The sequence below is a fragment of the Ostrinia furnacalis genome, unplaced genomic scaffold (genome assembly GCF_004193835.3).
Source record: "Ostrinia furnacalis isolate ACB-3 unplaced genomic scaffold, ASM419383v2 OfSCF7642, whole genome shotgun sequence".
Taxonomy (NCBI): Eukaryota; Metazoa; Arthropoda; class Insecta; order Lepidoptera; family Crambidae; genus Ostrinia; species Ostrinia furnacalis.
The window spans coordinates 622,608-635,711 of NW_021137881.1; the positions used below are offsets into that span (position 1 = coordinate 622,608).

The 13,104-nt window shown below is 33.9% G+C and overlaps 4 protein-coding genes across 4 annotated transcripts; 1 reads left to right on the forward strand and 3 right to left on the reverse strand.

The window, feature by feature from the left end:
* The first annotated feature begins 5,977 nt into the window (after window positions 1–5,977).
* Window positions 5,978–10,665, forward strand: eIF3e (eukaryotic translation initiation factor 3 subunit e). Its single transcript, XM_028322448.1, has 9 exons — window positions 5,978–6,173; window positions 6,332–6,448; window positions 6,534–6,701; window positions 6,932–7,054; window positions 8,843–9,084; window positions 9,177–9,311; window positions 9,435–9,629; window positions 9,913–10,147; window positions 10,569–10,665. Exons 1-9 carry the CDS (start codon window positions 6,078–6,080, stop codon window positions 10,593–10,595), a joined length of 1,338 nt encoding a protein of 445 aa, XP_028178249.1. The 5' UTR covers window positions 5,978–6,077; the 3' UTR covers window positions 10,596–10,665.
* LOC114365780 (zinc finger protein 43) lies at window positions 7,096–8,833 on the reverse strand. Its single transcript, XM_028322449.1, has 3 exons — window positions 7,651–8,833; window positions 7,350–7,509; window positions 7,096–7,269 (listed from the first exon to the last, which is right to left on the reverse strand). The coding sequence occupies exons 1-3, from the start codon at window positions 8,634–8,636 to the stop codon at window positions 7,204–7,206; spliced, it is 1,212 nt and encodes a 403-aa protein (XP_028178250.1). The 5' UTR covers window positions 8,637–8,833; the 3' UTR covers window positions 7,096–7,203.
* Window positions 10,666–11,236: 571 nt separating the features above from the next.
* Window positions 11,237–12,311, reverse strand: LOC114365730 (uncharacterized). Its single transcript, XM_028322368.1, has 2 exons — window positions 12,184–12,311; window positions 11,237–11,632 (listed from the first exon to the last, which is right to left on the reverse strand). Exon 2 carries the CDS (start codon window positions 11,467–11,469, stop codon window positions 11,293–11,295), a length of 177 nt encoding a protein of 58 aa, XP_028178169.1. The 5' UTR covers window positions 11,470–11,632; window positions 12,184–12,311; the 3' UTR covers window positions 11,237–11,292.
* mRpL53 (mitochondrial ribosomal protein L53) lies at window positions 11,394–12,682 on the reverse strand. Its single transcript, XM_028322366.1, has 3 exons — window positions 12,426–12,682; window positions 12,184–12,311; window positions 11,394–11,632 (listed from the first exon to the last, which is right to left on the reverse strand). Exons 1-3 carry the CDS (start codon window positions 12,569–12,571, stop codon window positions 11,478–11,480), a joined length of 429 nt encoding a protein of 142 aa, XP_028178167.1. The 5' UTR covers window positions 12,572–12,682; the 3' UTR covers window positions 11,394–11,477.
* Between the last annotated feature and the right edge of the window lie 422 nt (window positions 12,683–13,104).

The following is a 13,104-nucleotide window of genomic DNA, read 5'->3' on the forward strand; positions in this document are numbered from 1 at the left end:
CGGTCGCTTCGCAGAGCTGCGCTCACGAACTTCGCTCGAATGAATGAATGAAATTCATGTGATTCGTGATTTCGTTGACTGTGAAATTATAGCAGTCTATGTGAAGTAAAATAGCAGAGCCCCGATTACGGTAACTTTTAACGTTTACAATCCAGACACGCTTCTCGATTCTGCGATACGATTGGTCGTTCAACAGCGTTCGTCAGCTGTTTCGACCAATCGTATCGCAGCGTCGATGAAGCGTGTCTGGATTGTAGACGTTAAAAGTTACCGTAATCGGGGCTCAGGTGTGATTAATGAAATTCATTTCATATGATTTTTCACCTGCTATTCATGAAATGTTCCATGCCTAATGATAATGCTAGAAATAGAAGTCAACTTATAAACTTACGTCCGTGAGCTGCGGACGGAGTGACTCGGCTGGTAATCATAGAACAAAAAATGTTGTCCTTATAAAATACCTATATAATCTGTGGGAGCAATCCATTAACTGACATACTGCACCCCCCTCGCTTCACCCCTCGCCCTTCATCTTTTGACCACAGCACAGATGACGTGAAGTTGACACTGACAGTGAGTGACTGACAGTTCGACATTACAGTTTTGCTTGCGCGCGTTGAACGTTGTATGTTCCCCGCTGTAAATCTGTAATAATTATCTTCTATCGATAATTTGCGAAAAAGGACGTTTTTATTTAGTGCTAATTTACGCAAGGACGTTTAAATTATTAGTGCTAAGTTACGACAGGACGTTTTATAGTGATAGTGTACAATATGGATGTTTTAGTGCGATAGTTACGACAGGACGTTTTCTTTGGTTAAATAAAATGTATTTCAAGTGTTGTATAACAAATTGTGGTAGTAAACGAAAGGACGTTAAACTCCACAAGTTTCCTACTGATGAAGATCAGAAGAACAAGTGGCTCGACTGTATAAACAGCGATAGTTTGAAGTCAGTTAACGTCGACAAATTGCTTGTTTGCCACAAGCATTTTGAAAAAAGATTTCATACAACTAAATCTGGAATTAAGAAATCTGCCTATCCAACCCTTTTTACTGTCAAGGAAATTGAGGATGGCATTCCATCAAAGTCATTCTTTGATAAAGGTAACTAGCACTATAAATACTACCACAGAATGAGTACTACTAAGGCTGAGTTGCACCACCAAACTTTGACCGTAACTATAACGTTTTTTGTATGGATTTTCAGCGATTTTTGATGTTTGTCAAAGTAAAAGTAAGATGGTGCAACCCAGCCTAAGACTATAAAATAACTCCAGTTACTTTGTTCACATTATTCTTTTAGCAGTTTATTAAGAACAAGTATTTGCAAGGTTAAAAAGTACTTATGTTTAGTTAAAGTAAATATTTTTCGGTTGTTTTTTTCAGATAATAAACATGTTGATCACACTTATACACGTAAAAGGCACTTTGATCATTCATACTGCAAAACACAAAAATATGTGTTTACTGATTTAACCAATATGCCATCAACATCCACTAGTACAATTGAATATGAGGGGAATATGGAGATACTGGCTGGTAATTTTTTATGTTATGTAGTTTAATATATTATGATCAAAAATTAAAAATACCCTACAGATAAGTAAATACAGTGTCTGGGGAAGTAGTGATCAAACTGGAAGGGCGTGATATATGGACAATAAAATTTTATAGATGAAAATACTTTAATCAGGGATTTTGCACAATTTATTTTTTATCATCTTGTCAAATAAAGTATGAAAACAGAATGAATTTGTCCCTTATTTCAACAATAGCATCGGAAGTAATAGACATCTTACTAATATTATAAATGCGAAAGTTTGTATGGATAACTGTTACTTTTTCACCCAAAAACTACTGAACGGATTTTTTTGAAACTTTCTAGTATGATTGTTTATAACCCAGAATAACATATAGGTTGTAATTTATGACGATCTGTGACATCCTAAATTTCACGGTGAAGTTGTGGGCAAAAGCTTGTAGAGTAATATTTTTGCTCTCATTTTATATTATAGTTATAGAATTATAGAATAGCTTAAATACTATGTAATACAATGCAAATTAAACATACTTTAATAACCTGAGGTGGAATTGTGTAAAGCAATCATTATCATTTGACAGTTCATAACATATGATTATGCTGTCAAATGCTTTGTTTAACTGACTTAATCATACGTTATGAACTGTTTAATGATTACGATTGCTGTACACAATTCCACCTCTGGTTTTTATATTTTAAAATGACTGGAAAATATGTGAAAAAAGAACAGGAATTCATGCCTTAAAGTTTGATCATTACTTCCCTCAACACACTGTATATTTTATAAAGCTAGTTAATCAATTTAAATTTATGTATTTTTAAACATTTTAATAACAAACAAATAAATTTAAAATTTGTGTTCACAGATTTAACCAATATGCCATCAACATCCACTAGTACACTTGAATATGAGGGACATATGGACATAACTGCTGGTAATTTATTATGTTCTATCATAATTAGAAAATAAATTATATTATCTACAAGTAAAAATGAATTAAATAAAGTGAAGTGAATTTATTATTTACTCTAATATTAATTGTATATAATATATTTTCAGATACTATGGTTGCTTCATCCTCTTCTGTTGCAAATAATGAGCCTGCATCTGCGAATAGTGAGTTTTTCGACTGAAAAACCTCTTAAATTAATTTAGTTTTAATTAAAATTTTAAATGATTTTTTTTTGTTTAGGTATTCTGATATCACCACCCAGAAAGAAGAGGCTTATTCGTAATTTTGAGCAGCTTACACCAAAATGCAAGCAATTATATAAAATATTTAAAAAATCAAAGAGACAACTGAATTATAATGTCCGGGCCAAGAGAGCATTGGCTTTTTCGAAGAAAAATAATTTTGAAGAAATGACCAAAAATATGAATCCGATAGCAAAAAAAATGTTTGCTATGCAAATAAATATTTGCACTAAAGCAAAAAAAGGGCGAAGATTTAAATTGGAAGAGAAATTGATTGCTCTATCTATTTATAAACAGAGCCCCAAAGCCTACAGATTTCTCCAAAAAATTTTTATTCTGCCATCTAACACCACGCTGAAGAAATTAATAGCTGGGCTAGATATAAAGACAGGCATAAACAAGCAATTATTTGCAGTCATTAAAGATGAGGTATGTAAATGCTAATTGTTTCTGTTTTTTTTTTGGATTATCACTCGCTCATCGCGAAATCTCAGAAAGGTGCTTACTAAGAAGGGATTTTACAAAATTCAACCCATTAGGGGGTAAAACAGAATCCATATTACAGTCATAAATTATTTATCCGATTTCATATTTTTTACATTGTTGTTTCAGGTCAGTTGCTGGGAAGAAAAAAAAAAGTATTGCACCATTATGTTTGACGAAATGGCTCTTGAACCGGCTCTTTTTTATTCAAACAAGAATGACAATATCTCAGGATTCGTCGAGCTCAACAAAAAAATTAATAACCTGGCAGACCATGCTCTCGTATTTATGGCTAGAGGTGCTGTCTGCAAATGGCAACAGCCTGTGGCGTTTTATTTTACAGAAGGAGCAGTTTCATCACAAAATTTACAAATAATTTTGAAGGAAATTGTAAATGCCGTTGTCGAAACTGGCCTCCTCCCCATTGCCCTTGTGAGTGACCAAGGGTCTTCGTTTCAATCGGCATTAAAAACCCTGCAGGAAAATACCAGAGGTGAACAAATACGTGCTGGTATAGAGACAGGTCAGCATCTAGTCAATTGATTTTAATATATAATTCATTTACACACAGTAAATAAAGACTTATTTATTATACACAAACAAACAAAGTTTTTCTCTTTATAATATTAGTGTAGATGACAGTAAAAAAGAGAATAAATTATTGTCCTTTATTTACAGATGATACTATTAATATTTCTGGTGCTTCACTAAGTGTCATTTTCGATCCACCACATTTGATAAAAGGGATACGTAATAATTTTATAACGAAAAATATAAAAATGAATGGAAAAATATCAAAGTGGCAAGACATAGTCGACGTATACCAGACCGACTGCAAACACACTCAAAGTCGCTTACTACACAAAATAAACGACGAACACGTCATTCCCGAAAAAGTGAAAAAAATGAAGGTAAGAAAAGAGAATCACACTTCTTTACTCAGTTCTTTGTTTTCAGCATTGAATAAACCATACTTAATGTACTTTTTTTAAAATTTTACAGGTGAAAAACTGCGTTCGGGTTCTATCGAAAACTATGGCGGCTGCCTTGTCGTATACAGCTGAATTCTGTAAGTAATATTCATACAATATTGAATAATAACAATTCGCATAATGTTTGCCTATTAGGAATGAAAGTCACAATAGTTGCAGCAACGTCAATTAATATTATTTTTGAATTAACACCGTGTTTGTGCCTGGTGCCTTTAGTATTTATATTGATTGTCCAAATTATTTTTTTCAGCTCACTACTCGGATGGCAGACCTGTCAGTGATACGCTGCAAAATACTGCGGACACAGTAGTGTTCTTCGACAATCTTTTTGACAGTGTTAATGGCTCTACTTTAGCACATAAAAATAACAAAGGAAAACCTCTAAGAAAAGCAGTAACTGCGAACTCCCCGAACCATGGTTTCTGGCAAGACGCCATTAATAAAATAAAAACAATTAAATTTGTTGATGGGAGTAGCGAAAAGTCAGTGCCTACTTTAAAAAACTGGGTAACAACTTTAAAGAGTTACCAGAGGGTGTGGCATGTATTGAACAATAATAATATTAAAGTTATGCGCCCTCGCTACTTCAACTCAGACCCCATAGAAAACTTTTTTGGTCGGGTGAGGGCGTATAATTTTAGGAACAATGATCCGACTTGCCACACCTTCACTAGTACATTTAGATCTTTATTAATAACGGGATTTATGAAATTCCACAATCAAACTTATAATTGTGAGGATGATGCTTGCAGCCAGTTAATTAAAGTACAGTCATTATTTGTAAAACGCACTGAGGACAGATGCAACACATCCAATATTGATTCAAATATTCATGAAAATATTGTATGTGTTGAGGATCTGTCTTCAGAAAATATTCGCGTACAAGCGGCTCGTGAAAGATTGAACGTACACTCGAGGGCATATACTGCTGGATGGGTAGTTAAAAAAATTATCAATAAAATAAAATGTAAAGAATGTGAGACCCATCTATGTACAAATGAGGATAACGATGTGCATAGATGGATCTCACACAGAGAATTTCAAAATATAAAAAAAAGAAAGCTGATCTATCCATCGGAATATGCCGTGAGGCACTTTGGTTATGTAATTCAGGAATCAAATGGATACTTGGAATGTAATGGCCAAGAAGAAAATATTTCAACTAAAATTAATAATCATACGGATTAGCCAAGTATCCATTTGATTTCCTGAAATGTAACGATCACAAAGCTCTTGTACTAGAATATTTTATTCAATTGTCTATTAAATTATGTATTTACAACTGGTGTAACATCATCAATAGGATTTTGAAAGGTACTGACATCATCAGGCTAGAGAAAAGAACTCTGCCACCAATGCAGAAAAAAGTGTTAAATAAATATAAAAAGAAATTAAAAAATAAATCATTTAATAAATAAAAAATTGTCTTTTATTTTATTTTTTTCACAAACTTATTAATTTATCTAATTTTGACTACAAGGGGTAGGAACCCAGTTAATATAGGCAGTAAAAAGGAAATTCCTTTGCCATGAATTAAAAAAAAAAAAAGTTCACCTTGATTGCGATTAAAAAAAAAACCTGTCATATTCTATTTTGCTCATAGAACAAATCGAATGTACCATAGATGTCCATCTGAGTATCTCTACTTAATCTGTGGTAAAGAATACGTGACTCTTTCTGAGCAACTCTTGTCTATTGCTTCGACCTCTGTGGTATCGACTTCCGTTTCCTCGAATGACAGTGATTGTCACATCCTTGTGTCAAAGTGTCAAATTGTTGATCTTTTGAGGTTAGGTTGTGTTGTGGGTCAGGTTGTTTCCAACGAAAGCTTACATTTTAATTTTGTGTTAAATACAGTGACAAACATGAGTTATTCTAAATTTGATTTAACGTTTAAAATAGGTCAATATTTAGACCGACATCTTGTGTTTCCATTGCTTGAATTTTTAGCCGCAAAGGAGGTACGGTAAACCATACTCGTCATCATCATATTTTACCAGATTATTAAACTTATTCCTCTTAGAAAATCAAATGTTTTGGTTGTATACAAATTATTTATAGTAATTTGTTTGTTTACTACATATTTAACAGTAAATGCAATATTTCTACTACCTTTCAGACATATGACCAGTCGGAGCTATTGCAGGCTAAACTGGAAATACTCAGTAAAACTAACATGATCGATTATGTGATCGACATTCGTGGAATGCTCTACCCTGATGAGGATACTCCTGAAGTAAGTATTTTGTGTTTGAGTGAATTTCATTATTACTCTCTACTTTAGCTATTTCAGTTGGATAACTAATACTTTTATCTATTAGGAAATCAAGTCCAGAAGAGGTGTAGTCCTCTCACAGCTACAAGTGCTGCAAGACGCTGTGGAGCCTGTTTTGAGGCTCATGCAAAGAGATGATGTCATGAAAACTGTTGAGACTATGCGGGACCCAAAAACCTTGATCAACTACTTAACTACTAACAAGGAATTTGAGGTAAGAGTTCTGATAAAGCAACCATTCAATTAACTAGATGTTTGCCTATTCTAGTTTCAAGGTTACTACTAAATCAACTTTCACCTTGCATAATTTAGAATCCTTGTATTAAAGCATCAATTTTATATTTTTTGATTGTTTAAGAACTTTGAAATTAAATTAATTTTAGATCCAGAGTTTGAATTGACGAAACTAGAACTTTTATTAATCAATTACATGTTTCTTTCCAGTTCAAAATTGAAATGATTGACAGCATGTACCGGTTGGCCAAATACAGATACGAATGTGGTAACTACGTTGAGTCGGCCTCATACCTCTACTTCTGTCAGCTGGTCATGTCTCCTACTGATAGGGTAACATATTTTTACTATAAATTATTTAAAATGTTGCATTTTTTTTATAATTTAGGAAGCTAGTTTAAAATTTTAAACCCAAAATGTTATAAGTAATATCTTTATTCATATTACGTATATTACAAAACAACTGTTCTTCACACTATTAGTCATTGTTCTCCAATAGCATTACAGTGCTCTTCTTGTGTCAGATACATGCTGTTATAGTTGGCTGCCTGTGAATGAATATTACTTTCTTGATTATGATATTTTAACATTGAAATGCCGATAAATATTTTACTTGAGAGATACTTACAATATTGCAGCTTGTTATGTCTAAATATGGATGACTTTGCCTTTTGTGAGTTTGTAGAGGCTGTACAGATGGGAAACATTTGCCGCACAACTCACATTGGTACACAAATGTACCCAAATTATCACTATTATTCTTTGCCATGAAATGTCCAATTTTATATCTAAAAAATCAAAATCAAAATCAAAAATATTTATTCAGTTTAGACCACAAGTGGCACTTATGAAAATGATAAATACGTATTATAAATAACCATCATTGATAAAAATTCTAAAACAAGCATTATAATGTTTTGATTTATTACCTGTGGTTGTATAGTTGTTCATAGTTTCTGAATTTTCTATCACATGCATTGCACAATAGAAGTTTTGGCAAAGAAAAATTGTAAAATGCTTTTAGCCAAGGGCATAACAGCCAGTGCTCTTCAGCTTCTTTATATGACAAGAAAGAGGTTTCACATGTGTTGCACTCATAATTATTTTGTGTTGAATGCAACTTAGTATGTTTCAGTAGTCTTGGAATACTTGTAAAGACTTTCTCACAAAACTCACATTGTAATAGTGACGAAGTTTTTATTTCACGCACACAATCAGCACTGTCTAATTTTGAACATTGTTTAGAATGTTTCAATGCAAGATCATGTTGAGGCCACACCTGAAAGCACTCTATACACGTCCATACAATTTGCCAACGGGGCTGTACTTCTGCAGTGGTATGTCGCATTGCACAGTGTCTCTTTAGTCCAGTTTCATACACAAAACATTTCCCACAGGTTTCACATGGAAATGATCGCATCGGCTTTGGATAAATTGTATCCAAAATTTCTTTCTTTTTAGTATAATTCAGTGTTCTATTAAGCATGTGAATGTTTTCCATGATTCGAGCATTATTTTCTTTCACCTTTTCTAAGCTGTATTCCAGAGGACATAGAGCATTTAAGGACATGTTGGTGGCATTAATATTGTTAGCATCATTATTATAAATTAGACTCACTGAATGCCTCTCAATTTGGTTGTAATCATCACCCCATAATTTCCTAACTGTGTTTGTTTCTGAATCTACCAATTTGGCACAAGAATCTAGATCAAAATTACTTAGCTCACTTCCAGATGCTATTTTTACCACTAAACGAGAAGACTTCTCATTTACTTTCTTTCTAAAAGCTGAACTATCCAGCCATGAGCTGAATTGAGTCCCAGATAAATTATTGCTACCTTCATTAATCGTGATCATTAAAGATTTACAATCTTGACCATTTTCAAATTTATGAACTATTAATTTTGCTGACATCTTGCAATCTCCAATTCTGACATTGATTGAGTGATAATTATTTACTTTTTAAATCAATTAAAAAAAAACATATTGGCCTTTCATGAAAAAGGATTTATGTGTATGCATAGTACCATAATCAAGAAGATTTTTTAAATTCATGTTTTATTTCTGAAAATTATTAATGATGAATCTTATATTCTAACGTACTACACTACCTTTTTCAGAACTACCTGTCAGTTCTTTGGGGCAAACTGGCCAGTGAGATTCTCGTCCAGAACTGGGATGGTGCACTTGATGATCTTACAAAGTTGCGAGAGTTCATCGATAATGGTGCTGCTGGAGCAACCGCCAACAATATGCAAGCGCTGCAGCAACGGACGTGGCTGGTCCACTGGTCGCTCTTTGTATTCTTCAACCACGTAAAAGGGCGCGACCTCATCATTGAAATGTTCTTGTACAAACCACTGTAAGTTTTTATCTCTATGTAAATTTTTCACATATGAAATGTCTGTGTAAATGTATTTATTCAATAGTATACTTTTGCTTTCATTTACTCAGGTACTTGAATGCCATCCAGACGATGTGCCCTCACATTCTTCGTTACTTGGCGACAGCTGTCATCATCAACAGATCAAGGAGGAATGCGCTGAAAGACTTAGTAAAGGTTATACAGCAAGAAGCATACACCTACAGGTATAAACTTAAAACTTCTCTTTACATTTAAATTCAAATTCAAACTCTTTATTATATGCATTATAGAATAATGCGTGCTTAGATCCTAAGCCTAAGTCACAATTATCATTACTTTGATTACAGAGACCCCATAACAGAATTCATAGAACATCTCTATGTTAACTTTGATTTCGAAGCGGCCCGAAGAAAGTTAAACCAGTGCCAGACAGTACTGCTGACAGACTTCTTTTTGATAGCTTGTCTTGAAGAGTTTGTTGAAAATGCCCGCCTCATGATTTTCGAAACTTTCTGCCGCATCCACCAAGTCATTAGTATTGGGTAAGTGTAAAAAAATAATGGAATTTTGTTTACTGCATAATTAATCTTTAAATTACATCTCATCATGATGTGCTGCTAAAGTAGAATGTGAGTTTGCACAGTAGATGTGCAAGCACACTTCTTACGTTTTCAAATTTTATAAATGTGTACGTCCTTACGACGCCACTAGAGGGCGGTGTTAGTGAATTATCTAAGGAGTTTACAAGGTTTAGGAAAAAAAATGAATGGAAAATAAGAACTTAATGTTTCTCAATATCAAAACATGTCCTGTTTCTGTTTACAGTATGTTAGCTGAGAACTTGAACATGCAGCCTGATGAGGCCGAGTGTTGGATAGTGAACCTGATCCGCAACGCACGTCTGGACGCCAAGATCGATTCGAAGCTGGGACACGTGGTAATGGGAGCACAGCCGCTGTCGCCGTACCAGCAACTGGTGGAGAGAATCGACTCCCTTGCTGTGCGGTCCGAGGCGCTCTCGTCGCTGGTTGAACGGAAACAGAAAGCCCGGAATCAAGACGTAAGTTTATAGATCGCGATCGAAAGATTGTGTTCATGTTTCTCTCATTACTCAGTGGAAAAAACTAATTTTTTGCAAGGTCAATTTATAAACAAAACGTAACATCTACATACACATTGAAAGCCCAATTATTCCAAATATTCATTCATTTAAATAAATGTACCTTATTGTTTCAAACTTGTGTCTTTAGGCGACGGTACTCACTTACCATCAGGTGATCCGTCTGCTCGTTTGCCTCATAAAAAAAACTTTGCAACAGTTTGGCTTTCCCAAAATCTTGATTCGAGCAGAAAAACATCGTATTGTAAACAATAATCTTAATTTTTTTTTTATTTATTTATCATTGAAAAAAACAGTACATTAATATAATAAAAAATAATATTATTGTAAATAAAACTACATCAGAAATCTTTTATTACAGATTCGTTGGGGAGCTCAAGAATTCTGAGATAAGTGAAGGAGTAATATTTGTCGCAAAAAAGTATCTTCAGTTTTGTAATTGTACCTACTAAATGTATGTAATAATAAATTTACACTATCCCAGAAATTTGAGGTTTTTTCTCTTATTAATTTTCTTACTAGAACTTAACTCAATAATACCCATAATAGGTAGTGTGGTGCAGATACTATACAGCTGTGGTATTAAATAATGCCTGGGCCACACACATCGCGATAACATTCGGGCGACAGCGGAGCGAATCCGAAGCCGTTGAGACTATGCAAAAAAGCGCTCCAAAGTACGCGAATTACTTGGTTATACATACACAACTCGACAGCGCGAATCTCTTCAGATTGTCGCCATTATTATTCTGATTAATAGTTATTGGGAATAAACCTATTTGAAGGTTTGTTAGAAGCACACTGGTTTTGCCAATGTCGAGATTGTCGCGATATGTGTGGCCTAGGGGTAAGGGAAATAATTCTGTGATTAGCAATTTTTATGTTATAAATTAAGTTACAGTCATATTGAAAAGCTGGTGTTACTTGAGTAAGTTATAGTAATAATCAGAATAGAAGACTATTTTGATCTAATATTAAACTCTATCTTCAAGACAATAAAATTAGGGACACAAGAAATAACAAAACAAATAATTTTCAAGCATTTTTATATTGAACATCCAAATACACTATAATATTAATTTACACTATTCTACAGGTTTTATTGTAATGAATCTTGATAGAATAAAAGCAACCATGATAGTAGACAAAACAAAGAACACCACAAATATGTAAAATGTGTCTTCAGAAAACACATCAGTAAATGCAGGTATTTGATTGTATATTTCTTCTACAACATGCAAGTTGCCCTTTGATCGAGTCATTTTTCTTATTACTTCTTTTTCCTTTTTTCGGATTTAGTTTGAATAGTTGAAACGGGTTGTTCCACAGGTGCTAGTGATGAGATGTGTTTATTCAATAGTTGCAGTATTTCCAAACAGGTTAGATTACCACTTTTGAATGTGACTTTGCTCACTTTGGCTGTTTCTGTAACAAACAAAACATTTCATAAGATATTTATTAAGTAAAATATTTATTTATTTAAAGACTTTATTGCACACAAATAACAATGTTCCGTACAAAAAGGCGAGCTTAACGCCATGTCATTCTTTACCAGCTGACCTATAGAAATGTGGTGGGATAACATTATGGTGGGTCATGTATTTGGTAAAAATAGTACACACCAAAGCTTTTAGCTACAGATTTCCACAATGGGTAGGGCACCCATGTACCTAAAAGTTTAAGACTCCAGCCGAGATTGTCAGTTTTTACAAGACAAGGTATGGACAAGGTATTAACATTGGATGTCTGTCTCATCTGTGTTGTATTAACCTTTTNAATCACCCCAAATTCCAAAAAATACCTAAACAATACTTTTGGATGTCCCATCACTAGAGAAAATCACTATCACAGGAAATTTTACTAAGCTTGGCGGCGTCGGGCGTGAAGTGACGTAAAAAGGGGCTGGCGTGCAAAAGGTTAAATAGATCCAGAATAGTAAATTCACAGGATAGTATAGTCAGACGATAAAACCTCACCTGAGATTGCTGGTACAATGGCAACATCTATTGATGGGTCACTGCGATCGCATACTATTTCAGTCTTCAAAGAACAATTTGGATTTGTTCGACTTATTTTGGGCGAACTGATGTAATGCAGAAAGTTCCTGAAAACAGTTTTTATTTTAGTTACTCGTACGTAATGTAGAACGAGTTGCTATTATTGATTTGTATGAAAATTTTATGTTATGTCAAGTTCTACTTCAAAAACTCATACCAACCTTGTATGGGTAACGTTATCTCCAAAGGGATCAAATTTAACTGTTATTCGTTTCGCCGCTTTCAAATTTACACTTTTCAATTGTTTACTAATAGCTGAAACTACACCTCCCGATCTTCTGAAAGTCCCACTAATTGGGATAGACATTTTAATTTAGAATTTTCGGGTTAGAATTTTATCGATCCAGGAATGTAATGCGGAAATAGATATTGGTCATGAAATTTATTGGTAAGAGGGCGCTACTTCCATGTAAAAGTATGGTTAAAAGAAGTGTTTCCTATTTTGTACGATAGTACATTTTATTTTGTTGGATTATACTGATATATTTTTTTAAAATTTCACAGATAAGTAACCCTACAAAATGTCAAAAGGCACGCCCACAGATTAAAATAATTGCGTTGTTTTTAACAATCTAGTTTGTGGTCGCGCTGGATGTGGATCGCGCAGCGAAAGTTGAGGCGAGCACACTCAAACTAAGTTCAAAGCATCAAAGTTGATGTAAAGCCGGCACCTGGCTCTGGCTTAATATTTGAATAGAGATCACACAACACAATTAAAATATTATTATTTTATAATTCACGAAGGCGAGTGAGCTTTACAAATGATGTGTGNCTGACCTGCCCCCCTAGACAAAACGCACTTTTTGATCGAATCGAAAATCGAATCCGTCAAAACTCCAT

What these genes read in the sequence shown, in the direction of transcription:
- LOC114365730 (XM_028322368.1), bottom strand. Translation starts at nt 11,469, where the DNA reads ATGACTCGATCAAAGGGCAACTTGCATGTTGTAGAAGAAATATACAAT.
- LOC114365780 (XM_028322449.1), bottom strand. Translation starts at nt 8,636, where the DNA reads ATGTCAGCAAAATTAATAGTTCATAAATTTGAAAATGGTCAAGATTGT. An exon ending in GAACAACTATACAACCACAG is followed by an intron (nt 7,510 to 7,650) that starts GTAATAAATCAA and finishes TTGATTTTTTAG; the next exon opens with ATATAAAATTGGACATTTCA. An exon ending in ACATAACAAGCTGCAATATT is followed by an intron (nt 7,270 to 7,349) that starts GTAAGTATCTCT and finishes ATTCATTCACAG; the next exon opens with GCAGCCAACTATAACAGCAT.
- eIF3e (XM_028322448.1), top strand. Translation starts at nt 6,078, where the DNA reads ATGAGTTATTCTAAATTTGATTTAACGTTTAAAATAGGTCAATATTTA. An exon ending in CTGATGAGGATACTCCTGAA is followed by an intron (nt 6,449 to 6,533) that starts GTAAGTATTTTG and finishes TTTATCTATTAG; the next exon opens with GAAATCAAGTCCAGAAGAGG. An exon ending in AGAAAGCCCGGAATCAAGAC is followed by an intron (nt 10,148 to 10,568) that starts GTAAGTTTATAG and finishes CTTTTATTACAG; the next exon opens with ATTCGTTGGGGAGCTCAAGA.
- mRpL53 (XM_028322366.1), bottom strand. Translation starts at nt 12,571, where the DNA reads ATGTCTATCCCAATTAGTGGGACTTTCAGAAGATCGGGAGGTGTAGTT. An exon ending in GATAACGTTACCCATACAAG is followed by an intron (nt 12,312 to 12,425) that starts GTTGGTATGAGT and finishes AACTGTTTTCAG; the next exon opens with GAACTTTCTGCATTACATCA. An exon ending in CATTGTACCAGCAATCTCAG is followed by an intron (nt 11,633 to 12,183) that starts GTGAGGTTTTAT and finishes TGTTTGTTACAG; the next exon opens with AAACAGCCAAAGTGAGCAAA.